This window comes from Parus major, chromosome 14, assembly GCF_001522545.3.
Source record: "Parus major isolate Abel chromosome 14, Parus_major1.1, whole genome shotgun sequence".
Classification (NCBI taxonomy): Eukaryota; Metazoa; Chordata; class Aves; order Passeriformes; family Paridae; genus Parus; species Parus major.
In genome coordinates, this window is record NC_031783.1 from 2,358,004 (window position 1) to 2,370,828 (window position 12,825).

Sequence of the window (12,825 nt, forward strand, 5' to 3'; positions counted from 1 at the left end):
CACCATTCAGACTCAGATTCTGATTCCTCCTTGGCTGAGGATGCAGCACTGCAGGGTTTTGGGGTACAAGTGCTTGTGTTTGTAGTGCTCATCCCAGCCCGTTGGTGCACGTGTGAGCCTCCAGCCTCTGGGGCCAAAGCAGACTCTGGTGTTCCTGGGGTTACAAGGATCCTTCCTGTTTGGATAGGACCAGGCTGCTCATTCCATGCCTGTTGAGAGCAACTGGTGGAACCAGGGAAACCACCATCCACGTGAATTGCAAGAAGTGTAAAGTGGTTCTGTGTCATGTTCCCAGTGAAGCTCTGGTCATCAAGTGACAGCCTTTGGCCTTGATGCCCCGCAGTAGCTGCTGCTTGAGCTCTCCTTCAGTTTGGGGACAGAATGATACTCCCTGGGCTGTTCAGAGAGGGTTCAGCACTTAATAGAGCATTCCTGCAAATCCTGTGGAAGGAAGGACTTTGAATCTTACTGGAAATGTGTTGGGATACTCATTATTTGAGTTGGTCACACTATGAACATTTTATTCAGGTAGAAATGTTGCTAATTAGAAGTTCTTTGAGATTTACAGTTCATTTGTGTATCCACTTTGTGCCTGCTATTCCTTCTCTGGAAGGGACCCTCAGGATCACACTTTAAGCCTATGGTTGGAAGGGAAGTGAAGAAGTTTGAGGGTGTTTCACCTTAATGTCCCCATGTGTGGGATTTGTGGCAGTGGATTCTTAATAACCTCACTAAGATCTGCTGTTGATTACAAACCTCTCTTACAGAACTAAAAGGCATTTTTTAAACACAGGATTTGTCCTCATAGTGAAAGTCACATTCTTCTATCAGGGACAAGGAAAAAACATGGAAATAAGCAGAAATTACAGAATAAGAAAATTATTTTAAAACCATAATGCTCTTTAGAGTGGAGCTGGGGCAGAGTTCTGTATTGCATTGTTTACCTGATGTAAGATTGCCACTGCTGTTGAGATTGCTGCCTACTTTTGTAAGAAAAGATACATAGTGTTCCATCCTGACAATGTTGAGTGTTTTTGAATATAAGTACATAGAAACATTGAGAATTGCTGGTCACCTCAGGAAAACCACCAGGGAAATTTGAGTCCATCCAAGCCCATGACAATGAGATACTTGAGCATCTCTCCTGCCCAGATGTGCAGAAACCTTTTTGCCTTCACGATAGGGACAGGGCAGAAGCATCTTCCTCTGTGAATGAGTTTCCATAATTTTAAAGGGTATTAATAGTTGTCTTACCCTACAGAATATATAGGGTAATATAAAAATATATTAATATATAACTCAGTATCTAGAAAACTGATTATTGACATTCCCATCTCCATCAGAGGTTTTAGCAGATTTCCAACCCCTGATCCATTTGCTCTGTCGATGGTGGAACAAATGGCAAGAGAAACAAAAATATCTTTTTTACTTTGTTTATCTGACTGTTTAATTATTTCTTTTAATTGTGGGTCCAGAAGTGCCTGAACTTCCTGCCTCAACATTGTCAGTCAGGTGAAGCAACAAGAAGCTTTATATTCTGAGGGGGTTTTGAGCCTACCTGCAGACACAGTGATCTGGACTAAGACTGCTTTGTTCTTCAGACCACTGATACTCTGCAATTCTGCTCTTTTCTTACTCAGTCTTCAAGAAACCCTCTGGGTCAGGGCATCTGTGCTGATACAGCTGCAGTCATGTCTGCTAACTGGAAGGGTAGTAACAAAAGGAGGACTTGGCTTGGGAAACAATTCTTTTACTGGGATGAAAGCATCGCTTCCAACAAGATTTTCTTTGGCATGATCCGTGTATTTTTCTGCAGATTAGCTGAACTAATTGTTTCCTATTTGTGACCCAAGAATTGTTTCAGCAAAACCTCTCTGCTCTATGGATTTGTTCACAGGAGAAATGGAAGACTGAATTTCAGCTGCATGCAGTGGGAGCAGATGTTCATGGGTTTCCTTCATTCACCCCCTTATTCCTTTTATTGTTCTTTCTCTTGAAAGCTCAAGACAAATGGATTCAGCAATTCCTCTTTGTATGAGAGTCTTGTCTAAGAGTTACTATAATCATTATCAAGTGGCAGAGTCCCCACTTCCTCCATCAAATACCAGACATGGTGTATTCTACTTGATCTTGTGTGCTTCATTCCCCAGAAGAAAAGCAAGCTCCAAAATCTGATGTGCAGGGACAAAGCTTGCTGCTGGAGCATGCAGGAAATGTTTTGTTGGTCTGAGAAAACTAGGATTTTGTAGGCTATGGAATTTTCTGTGAATCCTTCTCAAAGGTCAGAAGTAGAGTGGGCTACAAATGGTGTATGCTGACACTTAAACCTGATTTTTTTTAAATGTGGTATTCAGGTTGTGGTTAGTAGTTCTGCAGGCAGCACTGAACTATTTCCTCTGTTATCTCCCCAGCATAATCCTAATGTTCTTATATTCTATTTGAAAGTGTTTTTCATGGCTTGTTTTCCTTAGGTAGCTTGGAATTTGGTGAGCTTTCCTGTAATAACATGTTTTTGTGCATAATCAAAGCAATTCTTGGGACAGTTGTTTGTTTGTCCACAAGATTAATTCAGGCTGCAAATCACAGGGATTTCAGCACTTTTGCAGTCCCATATCTGTTCCTGCTGTGGGAGTCAGTGGTGTGGATATGTTTCATTTTGGAAGTCAGGTTTCTACATTTGTCCAAGAAGGTAGAAAAGCTGCCTAATCTGTGTTGAATAATTGACATGTTAGGGGCTGTTTCTCTTCTGCACTGTTATGAGCTGTGTCTTAGACTGAAGATCTCTGTGAGTTTGCTGCTGGCAGGCAGAGCTCAGGCCTTGGTACAGAAGTGTGTCCATAAAGAATGGATGCTGGAAGTAAAACATTGGATTTTAAAGCTGATCAAACCCAGTGTCACCCTGTGATAACTCCAGTTCTCTTCAGCAGCAATAATGCAACCCAGGTTTAGGTGGCCCTTAGTAGGAGAAAACTGTATACAGCTTGCCCTGGGAATTTTCTCTGTGGAAGGAATATCACTTGGAGAGAAAAAGGACTAACTTAGGCTTAGGAAATCAGCTCTTCCTTTTGCTGTAACACATGGAGGCAGTCAGAGAATTTTGACTCTCTTCTCCCTTTGGACTTCTCTTTTTCTTAGGGACAGGGGACTGGGGTTGATTTGTATAAAACCTATAATATGAAAATCTCACCTCTAGTATGAAAATGTAATACTAAGCAAGCTTGAATTCATAGAATGGTGTGGATTGGAAGGGACCTCAAGGAATTCCACCTCTGAGTGTGATAAGAGCTCATTGCTGTTGGGATTATGGTCTCTCTAATAAAGGATATTTTGAATGGCTCATTATTCAAATTCTTGTTTGTTTAAGTGTTTTTACAGAGAACCTCTCAATACATTGATGTTGTTTCAGCATTAGGAATGCTCTGGGGAGTGGTGCAATAGCCCTTATAGCCCAGAGAACAGTTCTGTGATACTCAAATCTTGTACAAGAAGCTCGCAGGCACAACACTGACCTCTCCATTTTTCTCTCAGTCCCAGATGCAAACCCAAGTCCAACAAGTGGGGATTGTCCCGACACAGGCCATGGCCACCGGGCCCACAGCAGACCCTGAGAAGCGCAAACTGATCCAGCAGCAGCTGGTTTTGCTGCTCCACGCTCACAAGTGTCAGCGGCGCGAGCAGGCCAACGGCGAGGTGCGCGCCTGCGCCCTCCCGCACTGCCGCACCATGAAGAACGTCCTCAACCACATGACGCACTGCCAGGCTGGCAAGGCCTGCCAAGGTGAGCCCTCTCTGCTCCCCCTGTCCCCAGCCTTGCTCTTCTCAGCCAGAGGGTCCCCTGTGCCTGGGTGAGGGAGTGGCAGCACTGGCTCTGTGGTTAAACTGCTCCCAGCTCTCCTCAGCTGCCAGTTCAGAAAACAGAATGCAACATTTTCCCTGCTCAAATAGGATGGCACCAGTGTAGCTATGCTTGAAAGCATCTTCTTCATCTCCTCACTGATGCTTTGAGAGACTGTCTGGAATAGAGGCTAGACAGTATTAAAGGAATAAAGCAGGTATTTATTAAAAAGATTTTTAAAGGATATACTTTGGGCAGTACAAGAGTTTGGCTGTGACTCTGCTCAAGATGGAACTTGGTCACGAGTTTTCACATTTATATAAATTTTGGTTCATTTCCATACTGGGATAATTGTCCAATTCCAGCTCCAGGTTCTGCAGTCCCATCCTCCCAGACTGCTCTCCTCAATTTGCTGTTTACACATTTTGGACCTGAAACTGCAACTGTGTCTTTGGTTGTTGGGCTGGGAAAGGATTGTTGTGTCTGACTACACTGAGGAGAATTTGCTAACACATCACACAGAGTTATATACTAATACAGTATAGAATCTGGAAAATATGAAAGCTAAAACTTAAGGCATCAATATTAAGTGTGATATCCACCATGTGTTTGTCTTAAATTTCAGTACTAGTTTCCTTCTTTTGCACTTGGATCACAAGACATTTCAGTTGTGTTTAGTTACGTGTACAGGCAATATTTGCCTTTTGGAAGCAGGATTGTAGCAGTGTAGCAAAAAAATTTACTTGTTTGTGGTTTTAGTATTGCTTGTGAAGGAGAAAGAATAGAGTTACTCTGAAAATGAAATCATTCAAACCCAATTAACCAAGGAGTGGCTGTTAACTCTTGCTTTCCCTTGCTGCAGTTGCTCATTGTGCATCTTCAAGACAAATCATCTCCCACTGGAAGAATTGTACTCGGCACGACTGTCCCGTGTGCCTTCCTCTGAAAAATGCCAGTGACAAAAGAAACCAACAACGTGAGTGCTTCTCTTACTGCTGTTAAACCAAAGTTGATCACATGTGCAATGGAGGAATAAACTCCTGACGGTGTCCCAACAAACAGTAGTCATTAATAATCTTTTACAAGGATAAATGTATCAAGTGAATTTCCATTTCTGATCATTGAATCTATTTATTAATTAAATATGCAATAATTGGGAAAGTCTGAGCTCAAGACACATCTTTTTTAAAGGGTGTGGCAACTTCTAACTGGTTTCTTTGTGAGGGAGGTCAATAGATTCCTGTTATGAAGTAGTTTTGGATATAGGTAGTGGATTGGGGAGGAGATAAGCTGCTTGATTGTGTTTCTTGCTGCTAGAAACTATTTAAATCAACATGCTAAAGACTTAAAATAACCAAAAATGTTTGAAAAAATAATTTTCTCATGTAAAAAGGTCTGGATGGCTTAATCATTAAGTGTATTTAACACTGGTATAGATTAGCTGTAGTTCTGCAAATCATGCCTGGTTTTTATAATAGCTGAGCTGTTACTGATCCTTGGGACTGGTCCATTTGTAGTTTATTTCTTCTTCCCTCTTGCTCTGAAAAAGAAAATTCTGAACTTATGTTGGTAGGTTTGCTTCTCATCAAGTCCTTTGAAAAGATGCCAGGGTGGAACATTTTACAGCATCGATGTAAAGTTCTAGAAATCCTAAGTAATGTTATGCCTAAGTATATTTAAATAAGGGTTAAGAAGTGGAAAATAGCTGCAGGACTTGCAAAGCTTGTACATTGGAATTGGATTGGAAGCATTCTGCTAATTTCCAGCTAAGCTGAGACTGCAGTGGGGAACACCAGTAAACCTTGGAGGATGCAGAATTGCTCCTAGGTTAGGTGGGATTAAGGCAGAGGGGAGAGTAGCTGCTAAAACTACCAAAATTATCCATTGAGCATGTTCTCTTTATGGTTTAAAGAGGGGTTTTCCTTCTCCAAAACAGAAAAAATTACAACTTATAGAGCTACATGGAGGTCAGAATTTTGTTTCAGTTTTACCAAACTTCTCCTTGGTAAACAAGATAAGTCTTGTGCTTTGAAAGTAGTAATTTGTTGCAAGTGATTAGTTGTTTGGCCCTCAAAAAATGTGTTGAAAGCTTTGCTTTTTAATATGACATGGTCCATTTGTGCTTAACATCCTTATTACACAGTTGTTATCAAAGTGCTAACAACATCTACCAGAACAGAATTGCATTTTTCAATACAAGCTGCTGGAGAAAAGTAGTTTGTGCACTATTTGTTTTGTTGCTCATACAGCTGATTATAAGAGAACAAAAACTGGAACATAAACAATCCTTAAAAGGAATTTTGCTATGGGATCAAATAGGATACTGTCTGACTGCCACAGAATTATAATGAATAAGTGTAGAATTTTTCTCTCTTGTTGCATATGGAAGGAGATGAATATGAAATCTCCTTCTCCTATTCAGTTAATCAATAATCCAGTGGTGCAGGGTTCTTTGTCCTGGATTATGTCTCAGGGTCACATAAAACCTCATGGTTTATTGGGAGGTGAAAGAGGAACACTAAAAGTACTCATTGAGCTGTATCATAAAAGGTGCCCCTTTTTGGGCATTCAGGAAGGTTTGGGGAATGATTTGTATTGGTAACATTGGTGCTCTGTAAAATGTTGTTCCAAATCAGATGGAGACCAACCAGAGTTGGGATAGTTTTAGACTGGAAGAAAATGTTTTCTTTCTTAAGAATAAATCACAGTAGCTTCTACTAAATTGGGAGGAGGAGGGAGTCTGCATTGGCAGAATACAGAGAACATTCAGAAAGGGAAAAAGGAATGAGAAGTATAGTGATCCTCCTTCTATTGTGTTCCTTACAGAGAGCCCAGTACCCTCCTTCCTGTGCCCATCCCTGTTTTCCTGCTGTTATTTCAGTCCTGGTGTGGCCATGCTGGGCTTTCAAGAAGCTGCTTCAAAGGGTGCCCACCTTTTAGAACATTCTGGAGTTGAGCACTGCTGAGCCATTGCAGTGTGGTGCCTCACTTCCATACACACTCCTATGCTTCTGTAGCTTTCTGTTCCTACTCCTTGGGGATCTGCAAGTCCTGGAAAGTCCTGGGGTTTGGGTTATTGCCATGGAGCTGTTTCTGTACAGGTCTTTTAGTGTTGGGATTTGTTTGTAAAGAACATTGTGCCAGGTTTCCTCTGTATTGCCTTTTTTATTTATTTTAAAGAGCTCTTGAACTATATTTTACTATAATGGTTGATAGTGACCTGACTTGTTAATAGAGTATATTGGGACAAATTTAAAATTCTTTCTGTTCCACATGGTTCTTATTGTGTGTCCCATGTAATTCTGAGGGGGCAGGAGAAATGGGAAAACAAATATTATGTTGCACGTGGTGAAACATTAAACTTTGCTTTTGAATAAACAGGTGAATCCTGTGGTTTGAAGTAATGCCTTGAAATTTGGTTGAAATATTTTGGGGTTAAAGGCTTGTTTTAGTTAGGAAGTACTTCTTGCTCCCTGATGGGCCCAACATGATATGTGTGACAAATTTTTACAAACAGTTGTTGATATAATTCCTAGTTTTGTAGCTGTGTCAGTTATTCTTTGAAGATTCATTTTATCATGCACATGTATGAGCTCCTTAATTCTTCTGTTCCTGGCCTGGGCAGGTGTGTTGTGCACAGCTCCTGGATCTGCTCCCATTTGTAATGTTGTGCATCATTCCAGGGTCAGGGGACACTGGAAAACCCCTGGGATCCCCACTCAGATGAGTGAGACTGGAAAGTGGAGTTGTGAACTTGGAGCTTGGCTCCCCTCTAACATTCCTTGTAGGAAAATTTTAAATAAAATGCAGCAAGGAGAAAGCTGGATTAAGAAAGATTAAACTTGAGATAACTAATCTTCACCTAAAAGTGTGATTTTAGAGAAGACAGAGACAGAAATCCTGGTGTATGTGAAGGCAGGGATGAAAGAGCAGGAATGTGATGAGGGAAGTGGAAGTAGGGACCATGATCTAGCTGGCTGACATAGCAGGGTATTGAGTAGAGGCAGAAAATGGAAGAGAACCTGGATGTGGAGCATTTGGGAACCAATCCTTTGCAGAGAAGGGAGCGAGTGCATCCATGCACAGGGAAATGTGTCCAGGAGGAGGAGGAGGAGGAAGCAACTTCTTCAGTAGAGTCTTTTTTCTGTGCAAACACAATGAAATCCAACTTGTTCAAGTCTCTCTGTCAGGAAATATAAGATCTACAAACACAACATGTCTCTTGTGTTTTCAATTGCTGGAAATCATGTAATGGTGACCCATCAGTTATCCCATGGAGCCACATGATGGATGGTAGTCCATGGATTAAGGAGTTCCACTGACTGTCTGATCCAATGCTGTTCTGAAGGATTCTAATTTAGTGCTTAACTTAAATAAAAATTAAAATGGTATTGGTGGTGAAGTTTAAAATTGACACTTCCTTCTTCAAGTTCCTTGTAAAATCTTTACCCCATGATATGATTCAAGAAACAGCCTTTAATTAAAAATTGTATGCATTTACCTTTGTGTACCTGCCTAATTCTGAGTGCAGGACAGGCTTGTGCTGAGGTGAGTCAAGGGCACCAGCACAAATTTTGCTCCAGCACCTTTGAGATGAGGAGAGTGAGGAGATGCAGGATAGAACAAGTCTCAATTAAAGAATTTGGAAGCAAAATCAAACATTTAAACCAGCGTGGCTAAATTTAAATCAGCTCATAGCTTGTTGTCTGAGGTGGTGAGACAGAGTTGCTGAAGGATTTTGGTTTAACAATTGCCAGCTGTTCTAACAGCCAATTCTGTCTCAAATGCTACTTTCTTTCTGCATCTTAATTGTTGTTATTACCTTCTTTCTAGCTTATTGGTCTAATCCTTAGAGTTCAGGCATTTAAAATTCTCAAAAATGGTTTAACATGTTCACTGGAGTGGTCAGGTTAGAGAAGTGCTGGGCATTCATACTTAAAATAGCATTAGGGATCTGTGTTTAAAATAAATTTTAATTAGCTGGAGGGGTTTCCCTCTAAAAGTCATGAGTGCAGTGTCATTAAACAGCAGTGCCTGGGACAGGAATCCTGCAGGTGAGCTGCTCTTGGATGGTTTTGATGCCTTCTGGGGATTGGGATGTCACTGGAACTACTCAGAAAGTTCAGGGACTGCTGAATTTGTGCTTGTTTGAACCTTCCCTCCTCAGGTACATAAACACAAATGACACTGGGACACACAGAGCCAGTCGTCTTTACAGCATTTAGAATGTGAATTACAGAGCTCATTTCACACTTGTAACTTCTGTCATGGGCTCCTCAACATCTGAAGCATCAGTTAATAAAAGTAAATTACAATAGATGTTGTTTCACGTTGCAGTGGCCTAATGTGTTTGTTCCAGGGCTGTATTTATTTTAGTTGACTTTTTTCCCTGCACACAGAAAGGGAAATCTATCTGCTACAGAAAGAACAGCATTTTCACTTTGGTCTCTCCAGAGTGGAAATTTAATACTCTCTGCCTCCATCTTCTTATTTGACAGATAATGTCATGCCTTCATACAAAACCAGTGAACAAACAGACGAAAAAACCTCCTTCAAAAACAGATTCCTGATGTTGGGCAATACTCAGAACAGAATCCTACTGCGTTATGAAGTGTAGAAAAGCTGAGGGCAAATAGTCTAAAACTGTTCTAACACAAGGGCTGAACTTGAGCTTTGCAGTGACTGATGCTGCTGCCAAAGCTCAGCCCAGAGCCATGGGCTGGACGTGCTGGACTTGTCCAAGTGAGCTTCAGGCCAAGCCTGCAGTCTTAAACAATCAGTGGTTTTTCCCCAGGAGAAGGTGAGGGCTGGTGGAAGGCTGGGCTCTCCTCAGTGAGGTGGCCACTGAGGTTTTCCCTGGTTTTTTTGTTTCCCTGGTTCCCTGCATCACCTGCGTGTGTTCTGCCATCTCCTGCACTGAAAGCAGACTGGGGAGGTTTTGTCCTAATTTTTCTGGAGGAATACCATCCTCTAACAAGCTGGAATTCTTATTAGCTCCTGAATCAATCTGTGCTGTCACAGCAGTCTCTGAAGGCTTTTGAATTCCAGGGTGCCACAATTTTTGTGCTATTTAACCTTCCTGTTCCTTGGCTTGCAGTAGTGTAAAGGCATTTTCTCCTAGATTGTGTGATTCCAGAGAACTACATGCAAGTCCAATGAGGAATTCATATAGCTGCTCTTTAATATGTCTTTTTTTTAATTAAGCTGGTAGGATCTTAATCAGCTTCTTTGTTTTTAAACTCTCTTGGAAGTGATCAGTGAGTTCAAAAGTTATTGTGAGTGTGTCCACAGAGTGTAAGTATATATAAACCTTAATTTCCATGGTAATCCCAGCATTTAAAATACTGTGGATTGTCCTTTGGGGGAAAAAAGGATGTTTTTTGTAGAGCTGCTTCTTCAGGAGAGGAAGATAGCTGAGTAAATTTATTTGTAGTTCTTTGGCAAATGAGATGAAATTGATTTCTCATCTGGAGAGGGAAAAGTCTGGACTCTGCAGTGTGTGTGTTTTCTCTTGGGTGGAAGCTGGAAGCCTGTGTATCTGTTCAAGTGATTCAGTTTCCATAGTGGGTAAGGATTTAAGAAAGCCTGGATAATGCTGTTAATGTCTCAGAAGGCTTGTTTTCATGACTTTTTTATCTAAGCACGTGCCCCTACTAATATTTCAATAAAACAGTTATTGTTGCCTATATTAAGAGCCATTACAGTTGCTAAGTTTAGTTCACACATTTGTAATGCACATTACATATTTAATTACTTGAGGGGGAAAATGTGAAGGAAGTGTTACTTCTACCAGAGCCCTGATTATCAAAATGCAGCATCTCTGTGCTGAAGGTTGCACTCCATGGGTCATTCACAAGGGAACATGGTATTACTTAGAATGGTAAATAAAATGAGAACCAGAAAGCAATATTTTGCTCTCTTCTGGATTAAGTAAATGCTACTTTTCCCTGTTGTTTCCATTTCCTGCCTACAATGAAAATTACACTTCCACACATCTGTATGGTGGGAGAGGTTGGTTGGTTGTGGTAGCCATGTAGATTAATGAATACCTGAACATCATCTAAATTATTTACCAGAGTTCAACCCCTCTCTGACTCCAACTTATTTTAGATTTTGTACACTACAATGTGAGACTCATCAGAGTTTTTCATATCTCTGAGTAATTTGGGGTTTAAGGTAATTTGGCCTCTTCAGAGGATTTCATCTGGTGACTGCTGGCAATGAAAATTTCTACCAACAGATCTTCAGTATTACCTTTGTGTCCAAGGACACAGTGTTTCTGCTGAACTCAGGATCTCTGTTCTGGAGCCAAATATTTTGACCTAAAATGGGATTGATGGGAAAGAGGGAAGTAGAGGAATTAAATTTTTTTCCCCCTTAGTTTACTGTCCCCAAGCATGAAAATCCTATTTAGCCTTATATAGGAGCCTGTACTGTATATCTATTACAAGTAATTATGGGCTTTATATGCCTGAAATTTACAGCACTTCTCTTTAGACTGCATGGATTAATAGCCAGGGTGGGTTCTGTCCTGTAGAATCGAAGGCTGAGTTTTCCCACTTGGCATCTTGAGTGTTGTTCTGTCCTCTGGCAGAAAAATATCTGTGTCATAGAATATGTGCATGTTGTGGTGACTTTTGGCATGACTGGTTTTACTCCTTATTCCCATCGAATTTTAATTTTCTCTTATTCTTTCTCTTCTCTTATAGCCCTTTTAGGGTCTCCAGCTGGTGGGATCCAGAATTCCATCGGTTCTGTTGGTACAGGCCAGCAGAACACTCCATCACTAAGTAATCCCAATCCAATTGACCCCAGCTCCATGCAACGAGCCTATGCTGCCCTGGGGCTGCCATATGGCAACCAGCCCCAAACACAGCTGCAGCCCCAGGTCCAAGGCCAGCAGCCAGCACAGCCTCAGGCTCACCAGCAAATGAGGACCATTAATGCACTGGGTAGGTGGAGAAAAGAAAAAAAAAAAAAGTTTAAATAAATTATGTTGAACTTTTAGGATAGTCTGGTATTTTGTTTGGTCAGAGTAGTGACTGTCTGGTCATGTTGTTTATTAAGTTAGAAGTACACTATTTATATACACTGCCATTCATTTACATTTGAATATTAGAAAGTTTTGAATGTAGTGCTTTGGCCAAATAGCAGGACTTTGAGTTTCTTTTAAAATATAGCATATAGCTCATTCTCTGAGGTGATGAGACAGAATTTCTGAAGGATTTTGGTTTAACAGTTGTCCCCTGTTCTAACAGACAATTCTGTCTCAAATGCTTTTTTTTTGCATCTTAATTGCTAGTATTACCTTCTTTATGGCTTATTGATCTAATCTTAAGAGTTTATGAATTTAAAATTTTAATAGACTCGTTTTTGTAGTTCAGACTGAAAGTAATTTGTTCCATAAATAGCCACATATGTGCAGCACAGTAGGTATTGTTATAAAAATACTTAACTTGATCAATTGCTTCTTCTGTTAGCCAGGTGGGTCAGTAAAGTGCAGTTTCATCATATTATTGTCAAAATTGTGAACTGTGCACCAATGATGTTTAATTTTGCCCCAAAGGAGCCAACCAGATGAACCTTCCTGCAGGAGGAATAACAACAGAACAGCAACCGGGTCTAATTTCTGAAACTGCTCTTCCAACATCCCTTGGGACAAATAAGTAATGCACACATTTTCATTCTTGCTCAATTAAACATTTATTTGCATGCTTATGAACATAAATAAAGAGCATGCTTTAAAAACTGATTATATTGACGTGGAGATGGTCAGTCACATGTACAGCTCTGCTCTCTTTCCTGTCCCAGTTCCAGAGCTGAACTTTGTGCCTCCTGAGAGCCCCACAATATTTATTGCTTTTAAATGAAGTCCCAAAGGAAGAATATTTTGTATTTTTAAGTTGATAGTTGTGATTCTTTACCATTCACTCTGTGAATGTGCCTTGTAAACTCCTGAGCTTTGCTGCTTCAGGGGTTGCAGTTTGTTG

The 12,825-nt window shown here is 40.7% G+C and overlaps 1 protein-coding gene across 7 annotated transcripts in view; it reads left to right on the forward strand.

Moving 5' to 3' along the window:
• The window catches only part of CREBBP (CREB binding protein), a 95,230-nt gene that overhangs the window by 44,435 nt on the left and 37,970 nt on the right, over positions 1-12,825 (forward strand). For all 7 annotated transcript variants that reach the window (XM_015642873.3, XM_015642880.3, XM_015642875.3 and 4 more), the window contains 4 exons: positions 3,529-3,778; positions 4,698-4,811; positions 11,545-11,787; positions 12,402-12,501. In XM_015642873.3, the coding sequence (XP_015498359.1) occupies positions 3,529-3,778; positions 4,698-4,811; positions 11,545-11,787; positions 12,402-12,501 (707 nt within the window). The remainder of the gene's footprint in view (positions 1-3,528; positions 3,779-4,697; positions 4,812-11,544; positions 11,788-12,401; positions 12,502-12,825) is intronic.